Genomic DNA, 21,038 nt, shown 5'->3' with positions numbered 1-21,038 from the left:
GATCGGAAACCTCGTGACCCGACTCTTGACTCTTGGCCTTGCTTGACTAATCTCATTTTGAACGTGAAACTCCCTTAAGGCAAGCTCGCGGGACTTTTGGGCTTGTTTCTGTACAGTGTGTGCATTTGCGCTCTCACTTCCTTTGCCACCTGTCCATTACCTCACCAGTTTACCTCACCAGTTTCTCAGTAAAGTTTTACAACTGCCTCCCTGGTGTATTGCATGTGATTGGGCTGGGACAGGACATATACAAATAACAAACCAAGAGAGTGACCTGGATAATTTTCCTATATTAGATTTACAAAAGAGGCTTGTTAAAGCTTTGAAGAATTTTGTAAGAAGGAACAAAGAAAAAAATGAAAAGAAATCAAGTTCTAGGACATTATTTGAAGGGACTAAAGATCAAGATTGTTAGAAGTAAAAGGAAGGAATATAAAGTTGGTTTATTTGATCAAGGTTAAAATAAATATGTTGTTAGCTCTGGTAACCCTTAATGGACTTTTGCTGACATCAGGACTGAAATGATGACACTTTATAGATTTGTATATGAGATGGGATACGGGAAGAAGAGATTGTTTGTTGTATTTGAAGAGAAGGTGATAAGTTACTAAAATTGTTTATACTTGTGATGAAGGGGGAAGTCATTTATATATATTTTTTATTATTTACTATATTATTTTTTTTCTTTTCTATTTTTCTATTTTTTTTCTTTTTATTTTTTTCACCTATTTTTGCTTTTTCTTTTTATTTTTTTTAGTTCGTTTGTTTTTATTGTTGTAATTTTAATTTTTAATAAAATTACTATTAAAAAAAAGAAGTACCATGTCTTAGCATGATTCTTTGGGATCACAATAACATTGCCTGAGAATCTTTTAACAAGTGATTTAATCTTTGACTTTTTAATCTTATTTTTAGTAACAAGTATAAGCTTTTTCAAATTTAAAATAACACAAAGCTTAAGATCATCGTAGCAATGTATGCATGTGGAGACAAACAAGACAGCTTCTGAAACACCCTTGTGAGTTTTGCAAAAGATACAACTACTTTAAAACTAGTTAAAGAAAAGGTGCTTTGCCCAGAACTAAGGTATTATGCAATCTATTGTAAGTGATTTTAGGACAATCGTGTTTAGGGCACTGCTTGCCAGTGTACCTATTTTGATATACAAATCAGAACAGTATGTAAACTATATCCAGTTATTCCATATATCATGTATTTGTTTTACTATAAGGTACTTCAGCTGTGGAAAGTCAGCTGGAAATAGAAGGAATGACCAGCTGTCTGCCATACTATGGTATATCAGATTTGAAGGAAATTCTAAGTGCTGTGATAAATAATAATGCACAAGAAGTCCATGAATGCAGACCTCTTAAAGTGGCAAACTATTTGGAGGTAAGAATGTTGTATTCTCAAAAGATTGCTCCATAGCTTAATGCTTAAATATAAGATACTGCTTTCTGAGAGGTGAGAAAATTATAGCAGAAGCAGAAATTAAATTGAATAATTGGAGTGCTATTTTTATTATTTAGTATTAATTTGCAGTTATATGAGATGTATGCATTTTAACTGAAAATAGCATGGCTATATATACATTTTAAAACTTACGTAGCTTCTAAATGGAAGCAGTATAATAAACACAAAGCATAGTCCCACATTACACTAAACATGTATATGTACAGCATGCAGCAATGAGATTGCTGTGAGAAATTGTCTAGGGGCCATAATAATTAGTACTAAATGCTTAATTACTTAAAATACTTAAATGCATAATTAGTATTAAAGTTTTATTTAATCCAAGACACTGATTATGCCTAAATGAAGAGTGCATGGAATGAGCATTCATCTAGCTGTGTTAATTTGTCTATCACAAAAACCAACTCAAAAAATGCTATGGAAGATAGCGAATTTTTAAAGATAGTTCTGAGTAATGAAGGTTTGAGCAAAGGAAAAGATCTGGTGATCAAAGAGGGCATAAAAGCAACTGGCAGAAAAGATTGCAATTAAATATTGTCCCATTGAATCGTGAGACCAGTATCTCTATATTTCTAATTTCCCTTCCATTTCATTCTGAGTTTGATTTGCCCTGTTTTCTCACAATTGAGAACAACATGTAACGAATTCTAGATGAGAGTATTCCACCTCCCTTTTTTCTTACTTACACTGCTTCCAATTAGAGAATACAATGGCAGTGAAAAAATGTCTTCTACACAATCCTATCTGTAAATCTCAAATTGTACATATTCATCTTTTCTTCCAATGAAGTGTCGGTAGAACTGTGCAACTAGGAAACCAGTTCTTAACAGAAAACCAGTTTTATATCAGAAAACAATCTATACCAATGCGAAACCTTAATCTTTTTCAACACAGTACTAAAGAATAAATGGCCTACTTGAGTGCTTGGATTTGGGACAGAGTCAGTTTCATTGTATTTGTTTCTGAACATTGGTCTTGCTTCTAAAAAAAATGTATATAAGATTAGGCAAAGAAGGAAAATAATGTGATAGATCACCCACTTACCAAGTTTCTTTGTAGTTCTTGGAACTATCTCACGTTATGCTTGCAGAAATTCTTGTTTTAGTAGATCCGGTGTTGTTCAGACAAAACAAGAAGAGTATACTTTTCTAAAGTAGAAAATGTTACTGAGTCATCCCCCCCAGCTCATCCAGTTATTCAATATATTATAACCACCACTTAGTGTATATATATTTTTATTCCATAGGGAGAAGCAGTCAGACTATCCCGACAATTGCCTTTGTATTTATCAAAGGAAGATGTACAGAACACCATGCGCAGAATGGAGAAGCAACTTGGAACCCAACTTAATAGCTGTGTCCATGGTCGTCCGTTTATTCATTTCTTAACAAACACGCCACAGAGTAACTACCAAGGAAAAGAAAATGCTGTTTAAAATCGTATTTCACCCTTTTACGCACTATGGTATGGACATTTACTATTTTTAAAATGAGTATTTGGCTATAATTACTGTATTGGGATGTGTTTTGAAATAATTCCTTGTTATTTGTATAACAAAAATACGATGTCGAAAACAATCCATACTTCTTTCCATGTATGAACACTCCAAGTTGATATCAGGTGGACTTACATGTGTAATATTGCATTCTTTTATTGACAACCTTGTAAAAATAACAAGAAGAACTTTAAAATAAAAGATGCATTTCTATTTTCATAAGCATTGATCACAAAATATGTAAAAATACAATTTTATATTTCTATTGTTAGATATACCTTTGATATAAAATACATTCAATGTAATATCTTGATTTTTTTTATAAGCTATTCCTGAATAAAATGTGGAGAAGCAGTTTTTGGACATGATTATCTTAGATTGGGAACAGCATAGTGGCATAGTGGTCTCATGGTCTAAATATTTCAAAAGAATTAGTGAAACATTTCATGAAAACCAAAGTATCTGATCAGTACAGATTAGAAGTATTACCTGCATCAGTTTGAGACAACCACTTAATTTGTGAACTAAAAATTTCCTCTTAATACGTAGCGAAGCGCTTTGTAAGTATGATTCAAAGTAGCCACTGCAGGAGGATTTGCAGACTGCTGATAATTTCAACACTGTATTAAACTGACCAGAAATGAATCTGGATTTGTGATTTTTTTTCACTGTGCTTCACCAAGTTTAGATTGATTTGTTTGTTTGTTTGTTTGGCCACCCAACTCAGATACAGTGACTGTGGGCGGTTTCCAAGATTAAGATCTGCACTATAAAAAACCCATCAATTTGCCATGGCGGCTACAAACACAAATCAGCCACTTGATCAGCTCCATATCCACCTGGGGTCCCCAGACCCGCTGATAGAACCATGTCTTCAGGGCCTTTCGGAAAAGTATCAAGGTGGGGGCCAATGTTATCTCTGGGGGATTGATGTTCCATAGGGAGGGAGCCACCATGCAGAAGGCCCTTTTTTGTGGTCCCATTAGATGAACTTCCCTCATAGATGGGACCTGCAACATACCCTGCCTCCCTGCTCTGGTGGGCTGGATAGATGCAACTGGGGAAGGGCGGTCCTTCAACTAGCCAGGCCCCAAGCCATGTAGGGCTTTAAAGGGGATAACCAGCACCTTGAACTGGACCCAGAAGCAAATTGGCAACCAATGCAGCTCCCACAAAAGAGGTGACGTGCACAAATCTAGGCTTGCACAAAACTATGTGGGCTGCAAAACTAAAGTCAAATAATACGAGCAGAATTTCTATTACATATAGAAATAAATTCAGAAATATTCAAAGGCAGAAGCTGTGGTATGCTATGTCTTATTTACCTACCCAGTACTGTCCAGAATGTGAAGAAATAAACATAACTTACCATGGATAAAGAAGATTAAAAAGATACCTGGGATCCTCAAATCAATTTCCTTAACGCACTACCTTCCAAATACTTTTGGTTTTAAAAAAATCTAGACCATCACTTTGAGGAAAGCTGTTCTGGTCTAATCACATAACAAATGGGCAGTAGAGAGGTCAATTGTAAAAGTAAAATAATATGCCTGCAGCGCATCTGAAAAGATACAGTGCTCTTGGGGAGAAGGCATGCAAGAAACTGATCCCAGCATAGGATGGGCACGTTTTGTATTCCTTAGGCATGTACCACTTCCACTTTATTAAACACACATTCCTTCGATTTTACTATGATAGTATCATATTTAAATATGATAGGCTCGTAGGTAGATCTAAAATGGAATATGGTTTGATTTAGCATATTGTGCAAACTCGGCCCTTGTTCATAAACAATGGCTTGTGGCTTCCTAATCACTTGTGAACCCAGCTATTGGGGGCTATTCTGTAGACCACGGCTTATCAGGATGTGTGAACCAGGCTTTCAGCTAGAGCAGTATTTCTTAAAAGTGTGGTTCAAGGACCCCTGGGGGTCTCCCAAGACCCTCTCAAGGGTCAGTGAAACCAAAATTATTTGCCAGATTAATATGTGGCAAAAGGTATTTGCAAAAATTTAAAACAATGTTACTCTTCTCATTATCTTTCTTATTTCTTAAAAAAATAGGGTTTTTTTCCTGAAAAATATTTATGTTAATATCTAGTGGGTTTAAAATTGTTATTTTTAGATGATTCAGTAAATAAATATTCTACAAATTCATCAATTTTAATTTTTAATACAGTAAATATTGATAAATATAATCCATACAAATAAAAGCTCTTTTGGGGGTCCTCCATAATTTTTAAAAGTGGGAGGGGCTCCTGAGAGCAAAAAGTTTACAAAATGCTGAACTAGAGTAATCTTGTCTTTGTAATACGCATGTTCCCCTTTCAGGGATGTGGCAACAATAAGCCAAGGTGTAACTGGAGGTCTGTTTAGGGAGTAGCAATTAAGCATGCATAGGAGCAATTCTATATGTTAAATAAACCTACTTGCAGGTGGGTCACCAGAACTCAGAGATTCGTCCAAAGGAAACCTCCGTGGATTCATGCAGAAAAGTGGGCTAACTAGCCTGCAAATTCATGCCGACAAAGAATAGCTGTTTCATGGAAAGAAAAGACAGGATTTTTAAAGAGGGCCAAGTGGATGGTAATTCGGTGGGGGGTCCCTCTCCATCCTGCCAAATTCCCAGAGGCCACAATGGCCAACACAGTTTTTCACCCTGCAGACATTCAGGAAGGATGCAGGAGTTAGATGAGAAAACATCGAGGTAAAGGAGTTAAAGGTGAATCCACCTTTTTGCCTTTCTTTTTTCCTGCAAGGATTTGCATTAGTGCCTGCCTGTGGAGCTAAGGGGCTTGCTTTTGAGTTATCTACCCCAGTGTTTCTCAACTTAGCAACTCTAAGATGTGTGGACTTCAACTCCCAGAAAACACTGACCTACCCCCTGCCTGCTGGGGTGGGTGTGTCTCCCAGATGAATTCCCACCTTTTTGTGCATGTTGGAGTGTGACAGAAAGCAAGGGCCAAAGGGCCAGAAGAAGGTGAGGGGGGAGTTTTGAAGTCTCCAAGGCGGCCTTTGAAGATGGTGATGGATGGATTTGGGGGGGAGGGTGGCTGGGGTGGGGGTCGGATAGGCCAGAGAAAGTAGCTGTTATTTCAGTTTTGAAGAGTGGAGATTCATGTTACTAGTCAAGGCCTAGGTTTGAATGAGATCATAGTTAAATTGTGAAGAAAGAACACGCCTTAAAACTTCTTCCAAATACTTCAGGAGTCAGTATTGGGTTCTCTTGAAGCAGGCTGAATCATGGTGTAGCCAAACCAAATGTTAAGGTATTTGTGTAAACTCAGCCTGCATGGTTAATTTGTGGTTGGATTGCCCTGTGAACCAAGGAAATTGGGCTGAGTTGAGGCAAACAGACTAACATAGTCTGTGAATGCAGGTTGATTTCGTTTTACGCTGCAGAGCAACCTGTTTCTGAAGGGTAGCCCCAATCCCAGTGATTCTTAAACTTGGGGTAATTCTCCCAAGGTGTGTTGGAGCAATTTGAAATTGCTTCTTTGTGAGTCAAGGACCCAGTTTGGGGCTGCTGCTGCTGCTGCTGCTACAGAGGTGCTTGTGTAAACAAACGAAGGAAGACACAAGAGACAAACAAACAGGAGTTGTTTTACTTGGGATCGTGACAGTGTTGGAGCCCATGGAAAGAAGTAATTGGGTCAAACAGTTTAAAAACCACTATCCTATAATTTCTGCGTTTGGGCTGTATTGGCTCAGTCTTGTGGAAATAAGAGTCCAGCAAGAGGAGAGCCGTTGGTTCCTCATCCCTTCCCTAATTGTGGATTTAAAGACCCAACATAGTAGTGGCCAAGAGAGAGTTCACCAGTCTTGTGGTAGTTACTGCTTAAAGGCAGGATGGAATACAAGAAACTGCTGATCTTGCCTCAGACCTGAACCAAGGATTCAAATGGAAGTCCTGTTTCCTCATCTCTCTATCTGGAATTCATAACAGCTGGTCTTCTTTTCACTCTTGTCACAGACACTTGGCGCTTGTGACTCAATTCGCATATTACATACTACCATGATGGTTTAACTATGGTTGAGCCATGTCAACTGTATTCACCCATTACAGTAAGCTGTAGTATGTTTTTTTTGGTTTTTATTTGCTTAAACCGTTTCTACAGCCATCCATCTCAATGACTTTTGGTTGAACTTGTTCCATGAATTTAGCCATTGTGATTGTAAAGCACTGATGATGACTTGTTTTTAATTTTTATTTACATCACATTAATTTAAAATTTCTTTTTTAATTCCAGGTCAGCTGTACTGAAAAAAGCAGGTTAATGTTCTGATTCCCTATGTGTAAAATTGAAGTCTTTGAGGTAAACTAAATGAATTATCAAGTCGGAGAATAAATATTTATAAATGTGATCACACTGAAAAGGACTTCTTTTTATTTTTAACATTAGAGCAGGTAGCAGACATTGTGCAACAAATATTATGTATTGCCTGATATCATTCTGTACCAGTTCTTTATAATGATCCTATAATTGGTGAAGTTAATTAGTATTTATAATAGCTTCAAAATTACACTACCAAGTTTCTCTCTACTTATTTCAAGAGCTGATGAGTGTTTAAAAATGGAAATATCGTAGTTTATTGAGCAGACATGGTTGGAAGTGATACAGAGGACTTATTTCAAATAAATATACAATTTCAACCATGATTGTCATATAAATAGCTTAACTAATGTAGAGATATATTACTGTTATGAATTTGATACTGCTACTTCATAATTATCATGGTTTTCTGCAGTGAATTTGATATACAACAGTTGGCAGGGAAGTGCTGCTCAGTTGTGTGACTGAAGATTTTATAGAATACATCTGACATAATTAGATCAGCATAGGACTACAATATCTGGGCTGCAAAAATCCAGACTATCACTATCATTTTATGTATCTTTTTGCTGCCATCTACTGATTGTCCAGATTTCTGCTACTCAAATATGGTAACTCTGGTTCAGCATATACACAGTATAAAAATAAAACCTCAAATTAAACTTTTTGACTATAGCCTTGGACAGTTTGATCTATAATAAACTGGTTTGTTTTTAAAGATCTCTGTTTTATTTCATATATGTTATGGATGAATTAGTATACATTATTTACAATATTGGAAATTTCATTTAGAATAGTTCAAAATGTATCAAGAGGAAATTGAACTGAGGTTTTCTAAAGGCTCAGATTTTATTACCATTAAATGACGGAGTGTCTTAAGATAATAAGAGAATCCTAATGTTCACTATAAAATTTTGTCAAAAAATTATTAAGTGTTAAATATAATACAGCTGTAATACATAATCACAGAATTTACATTAATACTTTTAATTTAAAATGTAGATTTAAAAATATAGCCAATGTTACTGCATTTTTATAGTGAAGAAAATGTTCAGACTAAACCATATATATTTCATTTTGAGATACATTTTAATATAGCAATAATAAATGTGGCTTTGGTTATGTAATTGCTAGATAGGGTAATGCACTAAAGATGCATTTGTCTTTTTATCAGAGCAGCCTTTTATGTTTCAAATCATAACTTGTTAAAAAAGTATATTTACAGAAAAAATGTTAATGTATAGATAAAGGAAAATGGCAGGATGTGGCTCAAATCTCTTTAGTAGCTAGCTAGCTTGTATTTGCATGAGTGAACTGGCTGATAGAAAGTAGAAGTAGAGAATCCTTCCTAAACTGATGTATTATCTCTTCAAATTGTCCTTATTTATTTATTTATTTATTTCTCCAGCTGAGAATTAGGATCTTGAATCTAATTTAGACTGCTGAGGTAGGGGCAGAGAAGCAGTTACATTGATCCAGCAAATGGGAAAAAGATTTTCCTCTTATTTACTGGAAAAACACAAGTGCCAACCAACATCTTAAGGTGGAAGGACTGGAGTTTTTCTGTAACTAAGAGGTTGCCTGTGTATCTACCTTCCTCTACCCCCCAATAATTTTAAAAGGGTCTGCCTCCATGAGGTAAACTCATTCTGTGTGGTGGATGGCTTCCATTCCCAGTCACCTTGTTAAGATTTATGTTAAAGTGTGCAAACTGACTTCCTGATGCAAAGGCTTGGAAAGTGGTAAAATTGGGAAATTAGGCTGGATCCACAACAATGGTATACAGATACTGAGGACCTGCAACTCTGGGATGAGGGGCTTTGGCAAGAGGCAAGGCGAGATCCAGTGCAGGAGTTACAAATTACAAGCATTGTTTTTTCTGGATCTACCTGGATAAAGTATAAATGGAAATGCCAAGCTGAAAAGAGCTTGACCTGATTGGTTATTGAATAAACTTTTTTATTTCTAAGCAGTGGATAGCTCTGGCCCTATGCTGGTGTGGTTGATCAAAGGAATATTAACATCAATCACACAAGCAATCTCTAAAAATAATGAAGATCCATTCTGATTTTTGATATGGCCGTTACTTGCTTTCAGGGTGAAGAAGCAATAATAGATATTTCACACAGTAGATATTTCTATGTTAGTGTTGCTCTAGTTTTGGGGAAGAGTAATATTTTGATGTTAGAAGAAACTCATTGTGGACTCTGCATATATGGCATGGCATGAGAAGATGCTACTGTGTTGCTAAGGTAAATAACTTTCAATTATGTTCACATTCTCTTCATGGTATGAAGCAGGGACAGATTATAAAGAGGAAAGAGGAAGAATTTGTTTTATTTAAGACAAACACAGTACTAGCAAAATTGTTGTAATCCCTAAATAAATTGCAGATGAGAAATACAATACTGTTTTGTTTCTTACTGAGATGGACTTCCTACTCTTAAAATTATTGTCTGAAGATATATTAGGATAATACAATTAAAAATAGCATTTCTGTCAATAAGCATTCTCTTATTTTAAACATTGTGAATGGCACCATTAATGAAAGAGCATTCAGTTTTCCCTGGTCTCATTGTTATTGATTCAGTCAAGGAGAAGCTATTTTAGAGCTTACATAAACATTGCATAAACAAAGAAGGAGATTAAAATAGTGCTTCTTGGACCAAATCAAATTCAAACAAGTACCTGCACACTTTATAAGGATATTCAGTGTGAATATGTGGGAACATAATCCTTTGCTTCATATTGCATGATCCCATCTGCATGGAGCTTACGTATGTACATTTATTTATTACTATCATCAGCCAGAATCAAAGCAGTACAGGATGAATGCCTCTACATATCAGGTCTGAATTTTCCACTTTTTATTCTGCAGAAATAAAAGTTAATGATAATGTTAATATGCACAAAAAACACATCTTTTGAGAAAGATGTGTCTAAGCAAACAGGACATTGAAAGTATGGTGATGAAGATGAGGCTGGTAACCTTGAACTTTTCTACACAATCTAAATGCAGATTGAATATCCCTAATTAAGGCTCATATCTGTATAATTCTCAAACCAATGGATGGGAACCAGAGGATTTTATGCTCACAAGTGAGATTTCCTACCCATGCTATTAATGATTTTTATACCCTTATATAGAATTATACAGCATGGGGAAAACTACAGCAGGATGGGGAAATATTTGGCAGGGCTGCTGTGCACAAGCAGATATGTCTTTCTGTTTGTATTATGCAATCTCTGGATCCAAACGAATTGCTTTATGTGCTGAACTATATAACTGACATTCTGACTATCATGTTGTGATAATATGTTAAATTTATAACATGTAACACCTACTATTTTGTAGTTGAATATATTTTTGACATAAACCTTTAAGGATATACTATAAATCAAATTAGGCCAGTATTAATGTTGTATTATGAAGTATGCATAAGCCAGTAAACAAGTTTTATGTATGAAAGTGAGCTTATTCTTTTTAATTTGTGTTATTGGCAGATGCATAATATTTTAACTAGTGTTGTTAATGAAATGTCATGCAACTGTGAACCATTAGTAAGTCATCATTTAGAACAGAATAGAAGCACAGTAGTTGGATATTGTAACTTACGTAGGAGATTATTTCCGGAAATACTGAAATGAACAAACATAACAGCTGCATTGTTAAAATACTGTTCTCAAGCCAAGATCAATTTGTTAATTCATGCGTACAAGAATTCAGTAATATATTCACTGTGTTTCTGAAGCATTCCATTTAAGTTAAACAAATGTAATTAAATTTTCCAAATGAAGTACATACAGCCTACTTCATCATGCAAATCTTATTTTTCTCTTAGCAATCATCTAAACAAAGTTAAACAGGGGATAAAGGTACTTTGTAGATAGGTAAGATTTTCTAACATCCCTGTTGACCAAAGTAAGCTGTTTATGTGCCACTTAAAAAGAGGAAACTAATCTGGGGAGTGAACCATCACAAATACATCTTACTTCATTTTTCATAAGGAAAATACTAATTGTGTAAATAAAGTAATACTTTGCCCTTATCAGAGAAGTGGCAGGGGATCAGAAGTAAATCCTTGTTTTAATTTGTGCTTGTTTTATAATCTGATAAAATGATCATATCAGGAAATCAGGAGCACCAGCAATTGCAGAAAATTTCATAAAGGTCATTAACATTTATCCATGAAGAATGGAGAGATTCAGTGGACAAGAAACTACCAAACAGATAGCATAGTGGTCAACTTCTAGCTATGGCTTCTTTCCCTCAGTTTGTAGGTCCCTTGAACTTATAGTGAGTTGGATCCAAAGTTGCTACGGGAAAGCAGAGAGGCTTTGTTATTTCAAAATAGCTCTCCAATTTGCAGATGCCTGCCAACTTCAACCTCTACCTCGTATTTCAGAGATTCTCTTGGGGTTCAAAGAAGAGTTGCTGGCTATTCTTTGTCTCCATCATATATGCAGGAAAGGCATTACCTGCATGACTTTCTCAGTCCCATCTTGTGATTGTAGGAATTAAACTCTAACTCATTTTACATGTAAAACATATAGGCTGCCACTGAGAAACTCCAGAAATTCTCCAAGTATTTCATACAAAAACATTTTTACACGCTGCTTTTGGCCCTAAAAAGCAGTACCAAAGCATTTTAAATAAAAGCAAGTGGGAAATACTATAAAAACTGATAAAAATATAATGCGTGTAGTACAGAAGAAAATACCAAGCATACAGTAATTATAATGTAACATTTTTACAGATTAATGCCTGGATGAAAACTAAGTCTTAGCATTTAACCTAAAGGATAAAACATAGGGGGCTAATTAAGTGCCTATATAGATGAAGTTCAACAGCCTAAATGATAAAATGGAAGAGGTTAGACTCGAAATAATGTATGATGTGGAAGCAGACCTTTGATGCTGAGTGTAGCAGAATGTCAGGAACCCTACTGGAAGCTGCTGGAAATTAAGGAAACATAGAATTATGTAATCATAAAAATAAACTCCAAAGATGAATATATCCACTATATTAAATGCATTCCAGTAATCCAGTTTGGATTGGCCAAATTATGGGTGTTAGCAACCATATCTGCTTTATCTGAGAAAGGACCTAGCAAATACAAACTGAAAGCAGTCCTAACTGCGGCCATTACATTCAAGAGGAAGAAAATCTTTCAAATAGCGTGTGGTCTCTTAAGAGGACTGCAGTCTTATTTAGAACAGAACATATTATTCCCAGTTTAGAACTCTTCACCAGAAATCCCAATTTAATATACATTAATTTAATATGAACATATCCAATATTTCGCTGTACTATTCAGCAAAAGTGTCCACTTTTTCTTTGGCATTATGTGTAAAAAAACTATAAAGCAAATGTTTATTTTATTTTATATCATTTTATTAGGTTGCTTTCTGAGTATCTAGTCTTTCAGCTGTAGATTTAAAAAAAACCAACTATTTTGGCATATGATAGATTGATGTAAGGAAGATTTAATAGCTTCTTATGTCCTATTTATAAACAGAAGTCACTTAGAGTTCAACAGATATATTTAGGATCAGCATTTGTGCATAGTGTTACCACTAAATAAAGTAATACTAGAGCAACATAGTAAAAATGTAAGAAAAAAAATCAAAATTTTCACTTATAAAATAATAGATATAATTTGAAGACAGATTTTTGCTTATTTAAAAGAAGGAAAGTCAAATATTTTGCAAACAGTTTTCACTTGTCACTGCATATTTTATAATTTTAATATAGTATATAATTTTCAGTGAGAATATGCCAGAAAGTTTCAAAATGTGAGAGTCTACTGCAATAAGGTATTATCAGAAGATTATAGGAAAATTACACTGCATCGTTTCTAATATAATTTCTGACATGATTATTTCAGAGCATTGGTAGTACCTAAAGAAAATACTTACACTTCAATTTGACATATGCATTTTCTACCATACAGAAAAATAAAACCATGGTAATCTTTTGGATTTCTTGATGACATGGATGACTATTACAACCTGATAATAATTACTAATAATTCTGAAATGGCACCTCAGCATAATAAATATTCTTGTTTCTGATTTATTTCTTTTTAATTTTTTTTTCATTTAAAAATGTTTTACAGGTAGTCCTAAGCTTACATCCATTCATTCAGCGACCATTCAAAGTACAGCGGTGCTGAAAAAAGGGACATATTGTAGTATAGCGTAGGTGGAGAAGATCTTGGTTACTCTTGCCTCTCTACCTAAAGAGACTGTGTGGAGCTGAAGCATATTATTTCATGAGTTTTTGTAGCAAATGTTGGGCTGCTTTATTTCCAATTTTTATTAGAAATGTAGAACCCCAAAATGCTATTAAATGTTTTGATAAAGTCTTCAGTGGACTTAATTCTGTTGATGAATTATTATTTTTAATCCGTTCAATCGTGTCCGATTCTTGGAGACTGCCTGAACAAGTCTCTGCAGTTTTCTTGGAAGATATTGGAAGTGGTTTGCCCTTGACTGCTTCCCAGGACTCAGAGAGAGAGTGACTGGCCCAAGGTCACCCAGCTGGCTTCATGCCTAAGGCTGGACTAGAACTCACGGTCTCCCGGTTTCTAACCTGGTCTTTTAACCACTACACCAAGCTCACTGGTAAGTTTACAGGCAGAATTTCAATATTTTACTCTTAAAATGTTTTTTTAATTATTTAGCAATTTTGTTTTTAACAGGTTCTACTTTTAATATCTTGCTATCCATACTTATTGTACTGTAAGTGTAAAATACTGAAATTCTATCTTTTGAAAGTTAAATTATTGTGTGAATATAAAGGGACATGAATTTTTGTGTATACGAATGCATATATATGTCAGCCCTATCAGGTAGACCAGAGTAAAAAACAGATAGTGTGCAAATTGAAGCAACTTTTATTAGAACAGCTATAGTAACTTTCTGAATGCACTACCTTTCCTCCTTCTTTTATCTTCATGAGAATTGGGAGGCAGTGGGGGGAAACCGCCTGAGGCTGTTTTCTGTTTTCACAAATTACTTTCTTGGCCTGGGCTCAGATTTCATTTATCTGATCATTGCCTTGGTAGCAGACCTTCCTTCTGTCCTTCAAGGCCATCCTCTTTATCCACTACAATATAAGTAAAATCATATATTTGTCAGTTAGAAATCAGATATGGCAGGACACAAAACCTAGATGAAATGTAAGAGACTAAGAAGAACAAAATAAAATTGTACATAATTGGAAAATTAAGAAAGTAGTTTCCTGCACAGGGCAATGGCAGCTGAGAGAAATTTTGCGATTCTCCTCTGGTGGGACAGCAAGAAACAAATGACATTGTCTTCAAGGCAAAAGAGAACTTACGGTGGCAGATGAATGTTTAAGGATGGAGTGTAAGTTACTATACACAGGAGCACATGGGATAGGAGCTCAGTTTCCTCCAGAGCACAGGGACAAGTTCAATTTGCAAAAAGAATATTATTTTCTCTTCCCTCCAATAATGCATTGGGCAAGTCATTAAAGCAGGCTAAAGAGACAGCTCTCCAGTGTGATGGGCAGAGGATAGTTTGCTGGCATGCAAAGTCTCCTGTTTATATACTGCCAGTTATGGTGGCCTGACATGCCCTGCTGTACCTGAAGAGCTATGCCAAACACCCGCTGACAGGTAAGAACTCTTGCTTTGGGAAGCCCCAGGACTAGAAGGCTAATTATGTGGGAAACCATGCTGTCATAAGCCATTCTGGATCCTGACTTTCCAAGAAGAAGGAGAATTATCAGAAAGAATCATATCAGCCAGGGAATTACTGGAAAAATGAAGCTTAAGTCAAAAATAGAGCCCTTTCTGAGTAGTGTGGGTATGTCTCTCTAAATAGTACTATTTTGAGATATTCAATTGTGTAATTTACTGATGGGGTAGCAGAACAGATTTCTCTCCCCCTAAGAAAATGAGCCTTAACAGGTTTTGTGTGGGCACAATTTATTCATATTCCAGCTTTTTCTCATCCACATTGCTTCCTGCCCATTGGTTCTTTCCTCTAGTGTCTTGCCCACTGCAAGAGAGGAAGCTCTGGAGAATTCTGCAATGTGGAGTTGATAAAAAATACATAGAAAAAAAGTTAAGCACCTCTTTCAATGCTTTTTTTAAATTTAAAATCATGCTCAACTTGTATTTTTAAAGTATATCTGTATTAAGTTTCTGTTTTATGTATTTATTTGTAATTGGTAATTATTTATCTCCTAAAATGATCAACAGGCTAATGCAGATCATACTGAATTACCAAGTAGGAAAACTTCAATGATTGCTTCAAAATATCCATTAGAAAAGGACACCAACTATGGAAAATATCTTTTTGACTCTAATCAGGTTTTATATTTAGGAAGACCACATGAATAATGTCAGTGGTTTCCAAATTAATATACACATGCAATTTAGTAATTACCATAAATGTAGACAGGAAAAAGAATAACTTCCCATAGATCTAGACAGGGAAAAATTGGTAACAAACAAAATTATTAATATAATTATCCTTGAATCTACAGGGTTTGGATATCTTTAATACTTTCTGTTTGGTGTAAAACAGTAGCCTGTGGAAGGACTGTTGCCTATCACCCTCATAAATCTGTGATATTTAATAAACAATATAAACAATTTTTTAAAAGAACTATATTCAGTCTCTTAATGTCCAATCCAGGATGTTTTTATAAGCTACAGAAGATGTTCCAGAAGCTATTCCAGATATCCAGAAGATATGATCTCTAGACAGTGTACTTTCTGATTCCAAACAAACAGTTTTAGAAAAAAAGGAATACTAGTATCACTAAATTGACATTCACATTCTGAGACACTAATGTTTCTCTTGAAAAACAGTTCTTGAATTTTGTTAAAAGAAGGTATTTCTGTACACCCACAATTGTGCGTCACAGCTTTGTTTGGGGATACTATAGTACTATACTATAGTAAATGAAAGAAATGTGTGATGAGCTAGATGCCAGCTCTGAGTTCTCAATTTTTTTCTAGGTATTATGACAGATGACTAATTTTCGTTGTATTTGATCTTATGGACTTAATCATTTTATTTGATTCTGAATTGTGTACAGAATTATATTTTGCCCACATGCAGTGCAGTTACAGATGAAGAAAGCAAAACAGTTGTTTAACTAGATATTTTCCTATCCTCTTCCTTTTGGTTATATCACTCTGTTCCTTTATCAGGTCTGTTTGGTCAGTAACCCCTTTAAATCATTCTCTAACTCAGTGAAACCATATTTGGCAATCATAAATAATTTGATGGAGGGGAAAATCATACATTTTCTAAACTCAGGAAATTATCAATAATTACACAATATATATGTGTGATTTTCATGATAGTTGTATATTTGCAAGTTTTTGAAAATCTGTTTCCTGGCTTTTTATAACAATTTTGCAACAAATAATTCAACAAGTAAAATGGCCATTAATGAAAGTCAGAATACTTGCTGATTAAAATATTAATGGAAATCTCAATGGCATTTGAAAACTAGTGTTTTGTGTTTTTTTTTTACTATTGCTATAGTAGTGGATTCCTGCACTGGTTGAGGGATGGACCAGATTATTTATAAGGTGTGTTCCAAATTCTATGATTGTTACACTAATTCAGTAAATATTGTATTTTATGCAATAACATGACAGCAATTATTAATCTCATTTTTCTTGTTTTCTTGCTGTTTTAAGTCCGTGCCTCATTTCTTGTGCTTAAACTATTTCTATTTGTTCTGTATGATAATGCTAAGATTTCTTTAGAAAAATTATACACAGAGGATATACAAAATAACAGGCCACAATAAGTTTTATTGATTTTTTTTTCCAGAGAAAATGTTACTGTACTTAGGAATGTTCAAAGCTCATGTGTCAAACAAGTAAGGAAGTGTTTAGAAGAAAATGGCAACCAATTCAAACATTTAATGTAATTTATATAATAAATTGACTACGGGGCCTGACTTTTAGTGCATCCTCTGTTTGTGTGTGTATATGTTGTGCTTTTTTGTCTTAATGAAAACTTATGAAACCTCTTTTAGGGCTCTATTTACTACTTTTATGTCTACCCCAAAAAATCCAGTACCTTATACTTGCTATTGAACAGCCTTTCAACATACTGTATAGGCATGAGACAATAAATAAATCTGGAACTATTGTTCGGTTGATTGTAATCCTTTATTGCTCATAGCTGCTTGGATCCTTATAGACCTTTGTACTGTTTGCATTGAACTAATGCAGAAAAGAAGTAACAGACTATCCTGATGACAGATTGTTGGATAGAAGATTCTATAAAGAGTAATCTAAATGGTGTAGAAACTTGTGAAACATGATCTCACTCTTCCATTTCATTCTTTCATAAGCCAAAGCCAAGCATTGTATGTTAGAAGTTCTGTAGGCTGGGATGTAAAACCAAGGTCCTGACTATTTGTAGCTGTTAAAATTCCTATGGGACTCATCACAGAAGTATAAGATGTTAATCTGGCTAAATTCCAAAAGGATAATTGCATTCTTCCTACATAAATTCTCCCTGCAATTTCAATTAGTTATGGTATTCTTCTTACTTCCTTTTCTATGTAGGGCTGCACTGTATACTATGAAGCAGTTGTTGTATTTCATTCCAGAAGTAGTTGTATTTCAGTAACTGATTAAGTGATTGTTGTGCATAATCTGTAGATACTATTGAATTAAAAAGAATTTTGAGACTATTCAACTGTAAATCTTCATATTTTCATGTCAAAGCTCAAGGTAGTGATGATAAAGTTCAAAATAAGCATATATACCAACAGAATGGAAACTATTTCATATGTCTGTTCTTGCTCCCGAGTGCTAGTTGGAGCAAGAAGTCATGCAGCATAAACGGAAAATTGGAGCAGCATCTGGACAAGAATAGGGATGTTTATTTTGGCAGCAATTGGCTTTTACAGTATTTACACTATTCTCTAGCCATGTCTTACTAGCCAAGTGTTGCTTCAGGTAGCATATCTTAAGGCTAAATACAAGTAGTCCTCACTTAACTATGGCAATTGGGACTGGCAACTCCATCACTAACGACACGGTAGTAAAGCGTGATGTCACGTGATCATGCTAATTTACAACGGCAGTTGTGGCGGTTCCAGTTGCCATTGTTAGGCAAATCCCATGTGGTTGCAGTGCCCTGCAGTCATGCACTTGCCATTTGCAGCCTCCTGATGCTTCCCTATTGATTTTGCTTGTCGAAAGCCAGCAGTGAAAGTTGCAAATGGCGACTATGTGACTGTGGGATACTGCGACTGTCATAATTGCAAGCCAGTTGCCAAGTGCCTCAATTGTGAGCATGTGATTGTGGGGATGCTGCAATGGCCACAACTACAAGGAACAGTCATATGTCCCCTCATTCAGCGCTGTTGTAAATTCAAAAGATCACTGAATGAGGACTTCCTGTAACAAAATGGAGAGAGGTTTGCTTGAAAATACATACATAGTTTTTGAAACCATGAAGAAATTTCTGTTTTAATATTAATGCTTTCTCTCCTTACACAGGATCCCTTAACTTTATCTGCAGTCCTTCCTTTTTCCTTACATCCCATTCCTTTCCAGTATTACTAATTTAAGATAAGTAGGAAAGTGCATGGCATCAGTTTCATAATTTATCCTGTTACCTACAGGCTATAACAAGCAAACATGAAAACTATGGAAACTTCTCTTGTAAGTACCTTGGAACTCTTTGTAATTCCATTAGAGGCAAAAATGCCTAGGCTTCACAAATTATTCAAGGGCATGTTTATGCTCAGGAGTAGCAAAAAGTAATTGACCCTTGAATTTTCAATTGTTTTATGAAGTTTCCCCTGCCATTATCTTTGAATTGTACCTTAGAAACAGATAGTGGAAAGTTAGAAGTAAACAGGCATATTTTTATTTCAGTTTTGCTTTGATGATAAAAATCCAGCACTTAATGATTCCCTTCAACCCAGGTTGATTATTGTCAATATTCTGTTCATCTGTGCTGTAAGTTTATATTCTTCTTATAATTTAATGACAAAAATAATAGGGTATGGGCTGGAATACTTTAATATTTAGACTTCTTCTTATATAAATGATCCTCCTCCATGTGTTTTAATCATGTCACTATTAGTGCCAGAATTATCCCAAGCTGATAGTTATAGGGACTCTATGGCAGCAGCTCATTGTGGAATTAACACACCAGAGATACAAACATGGGCTGTTCTATGGATCAGGACATTGGCCAACACTTCCTTATTCTAAATGCTTTTTGTAATATTTTTTTTAAAAAAACTTTTATTTTTATAATTTGTGGGGCTTGATTTTGTTCATTGGCCCAGTGTTTTATTAGGTAATTAGATTTAAAGATTTTTATATCTTTATATAGGAATAATATGAAGCTCTTCACTGTAGTACAAGGTTATAACTTATTCAAAGCAACACAATGAAATTTATTCATTTTCTTTTCTATTGGTTTCACATCTCTAGGGTTTTGTGTAAAGAATAACATGAACATTTCCTCTTATTTTACTTGTCTGTAAGATCAGTACATTAGATTCATACAGAGGCTTTATTACTGAAAACATATACAGTATCCTTGTCCAAAATAGTAAAAATAGTAGTTCTGTCATTCTTTTCTGCAGTATAATTGCTCTTTTTAAACTACAGTTTTAAACCTTTTTTAAAGGAAATAATCCCTAGTGAGCACAAGGATATTTGTGTAGGGTAATATTATTAAACTTCCATGTTCTTTCAAGTCTAATCACACATTACAGAACTTAAGGTGTGTATTTTTCTTTCCTCTGTAAAAAGATAATTTCCAAATTCTTTTATTCATAATTCTGATGTTTTCAGATCTGTCAGCTTCCAGAGGAATAAGATGAAGCATTATCAACCATTATATGGGCTTGAAATATGGAAAACTTTCAGATCTGTTGCCACAAACAAGCATCACAAGAAACAGGTACCTTCAATTAAAATAATAAATATTGGTATTGAAATGGTTAATGTTTTAGGAACCTATAAGGAACTGGCAACCAAAGGGCAAGACAACTCAGAGACATGCAGTGTTTAAATTGGGTCTTGAACAATATGTTGGCTCCTTCCAGACACTGATGGTAACTGAACAACATCAAAAGTTCAGTATGTTTCTTCTCTTCCAATGAGGCCATCAACTGGGAGGCATAATAGTTGTCAGCTGTGATGAGAGGCAGGAGTTTTTAGGAAATGGATATTAGAAAAAGGCCAACCCAATATTGAGAATAGGCTACTCTGTTTTGTCGTTATTTGTGACTTTCTAAAGCAATATAGGACTGTGGGAATGTTCATCTTCACTGGAACTCTAGAGCCAATTTATGGCATCAGGTAAAACATTATTACTACTTGCAGAAGTTTCAAAGGGTTTCGTATCTCCTGCTTTGCTCTATGAAATATTTATGTTATATATAATCTAGATTCTGAATAAAACATCCCACAAAGTTCATAATTATAATAGGAAAAATATGAAAGCTGAGAATTCCACAACATCACCATCATTTTGAATTTTGTATCTAAAGCAACAAATATTGTTGATGAAAGAGAATAAATTATAGGAATAAGGCATATATTTCTTTCTTTTATGCCGCAATATTATAAATACCAACTGTCAGACCACGTATTGTTTTTGTCTTTGTTAACAATTGCTAGGGTTCTACCTTTAATTTCTTAGAAGATGCTTTTTCTGCACTGGTAAAATGCCAGACTAGTTTTTTTACTCAATTAGA

The 21,038-nt window shown here is 34.8% G+C and overlaps 1 protein-coding gene and 1 long non-coding RNA gene across 2 annotated transcripts in view; both read left to right on the top strand.

The window, feature by feature from the left end:
- The window catches only part of PMS1 (PMS1 homolog 1, mismatch repair system component), a 49,813-nt gene extending 46,773 nt beyond the window's left edge, over positions 1 to 3,040 (top strand). The window contains exons 11-12 of the mRNA XM_063318067.1: positions 1,232 to 1,392; positions 2,720 to 3,040. Coding sequence (XP_063174137.1) covers positions 1,232 to 1,392; positions 2,720 to 2,908 — 350 coding nt within the window. The 3' untranslated portion in view covers positions 2,909 to 3,040. The remainder of the gene's footprint in view (positions 1 to 1,231; positions 1,393 to 2,719) is intronic.
- Positions 3,041 to 5,858: 2,818 nt separating this feature from the next.
- On the top strand, positions 5,859 to 20,240 carry LOC134489330 (uncharacterized). The gene is made up of 3 exons (XR_010067104.1): positions 5,859 to 5,946; positions 7,217 to 7,282; positions 20,131 to 20,240. It is a non-coding gene; the product is annotated as an uncharacterized LOC134489330 (long non-coding RNA).
- Positions 20,241 to 21,038: the final 798 nt, after the last annotated feature.

Source organism: Candoia aspera, chromosome 1 (genome assembly GCF_035149785.1).
Source record: "Candoia aspera isolate rCanAsp1 chromosome 1, rCanAsp1.hap2, whole genome shotgun sequence".
Taxonomy (NCBI): Eukaryota; Metazoa; Chordata; class Lepidosauria; order Squamata; family Boidae; genus Candoia; species Candoia aspera.
Note: the sequence above shows the minus strand (reverse complement) of the source record. Positions and strands in the feature narration are given on the sequence as shown.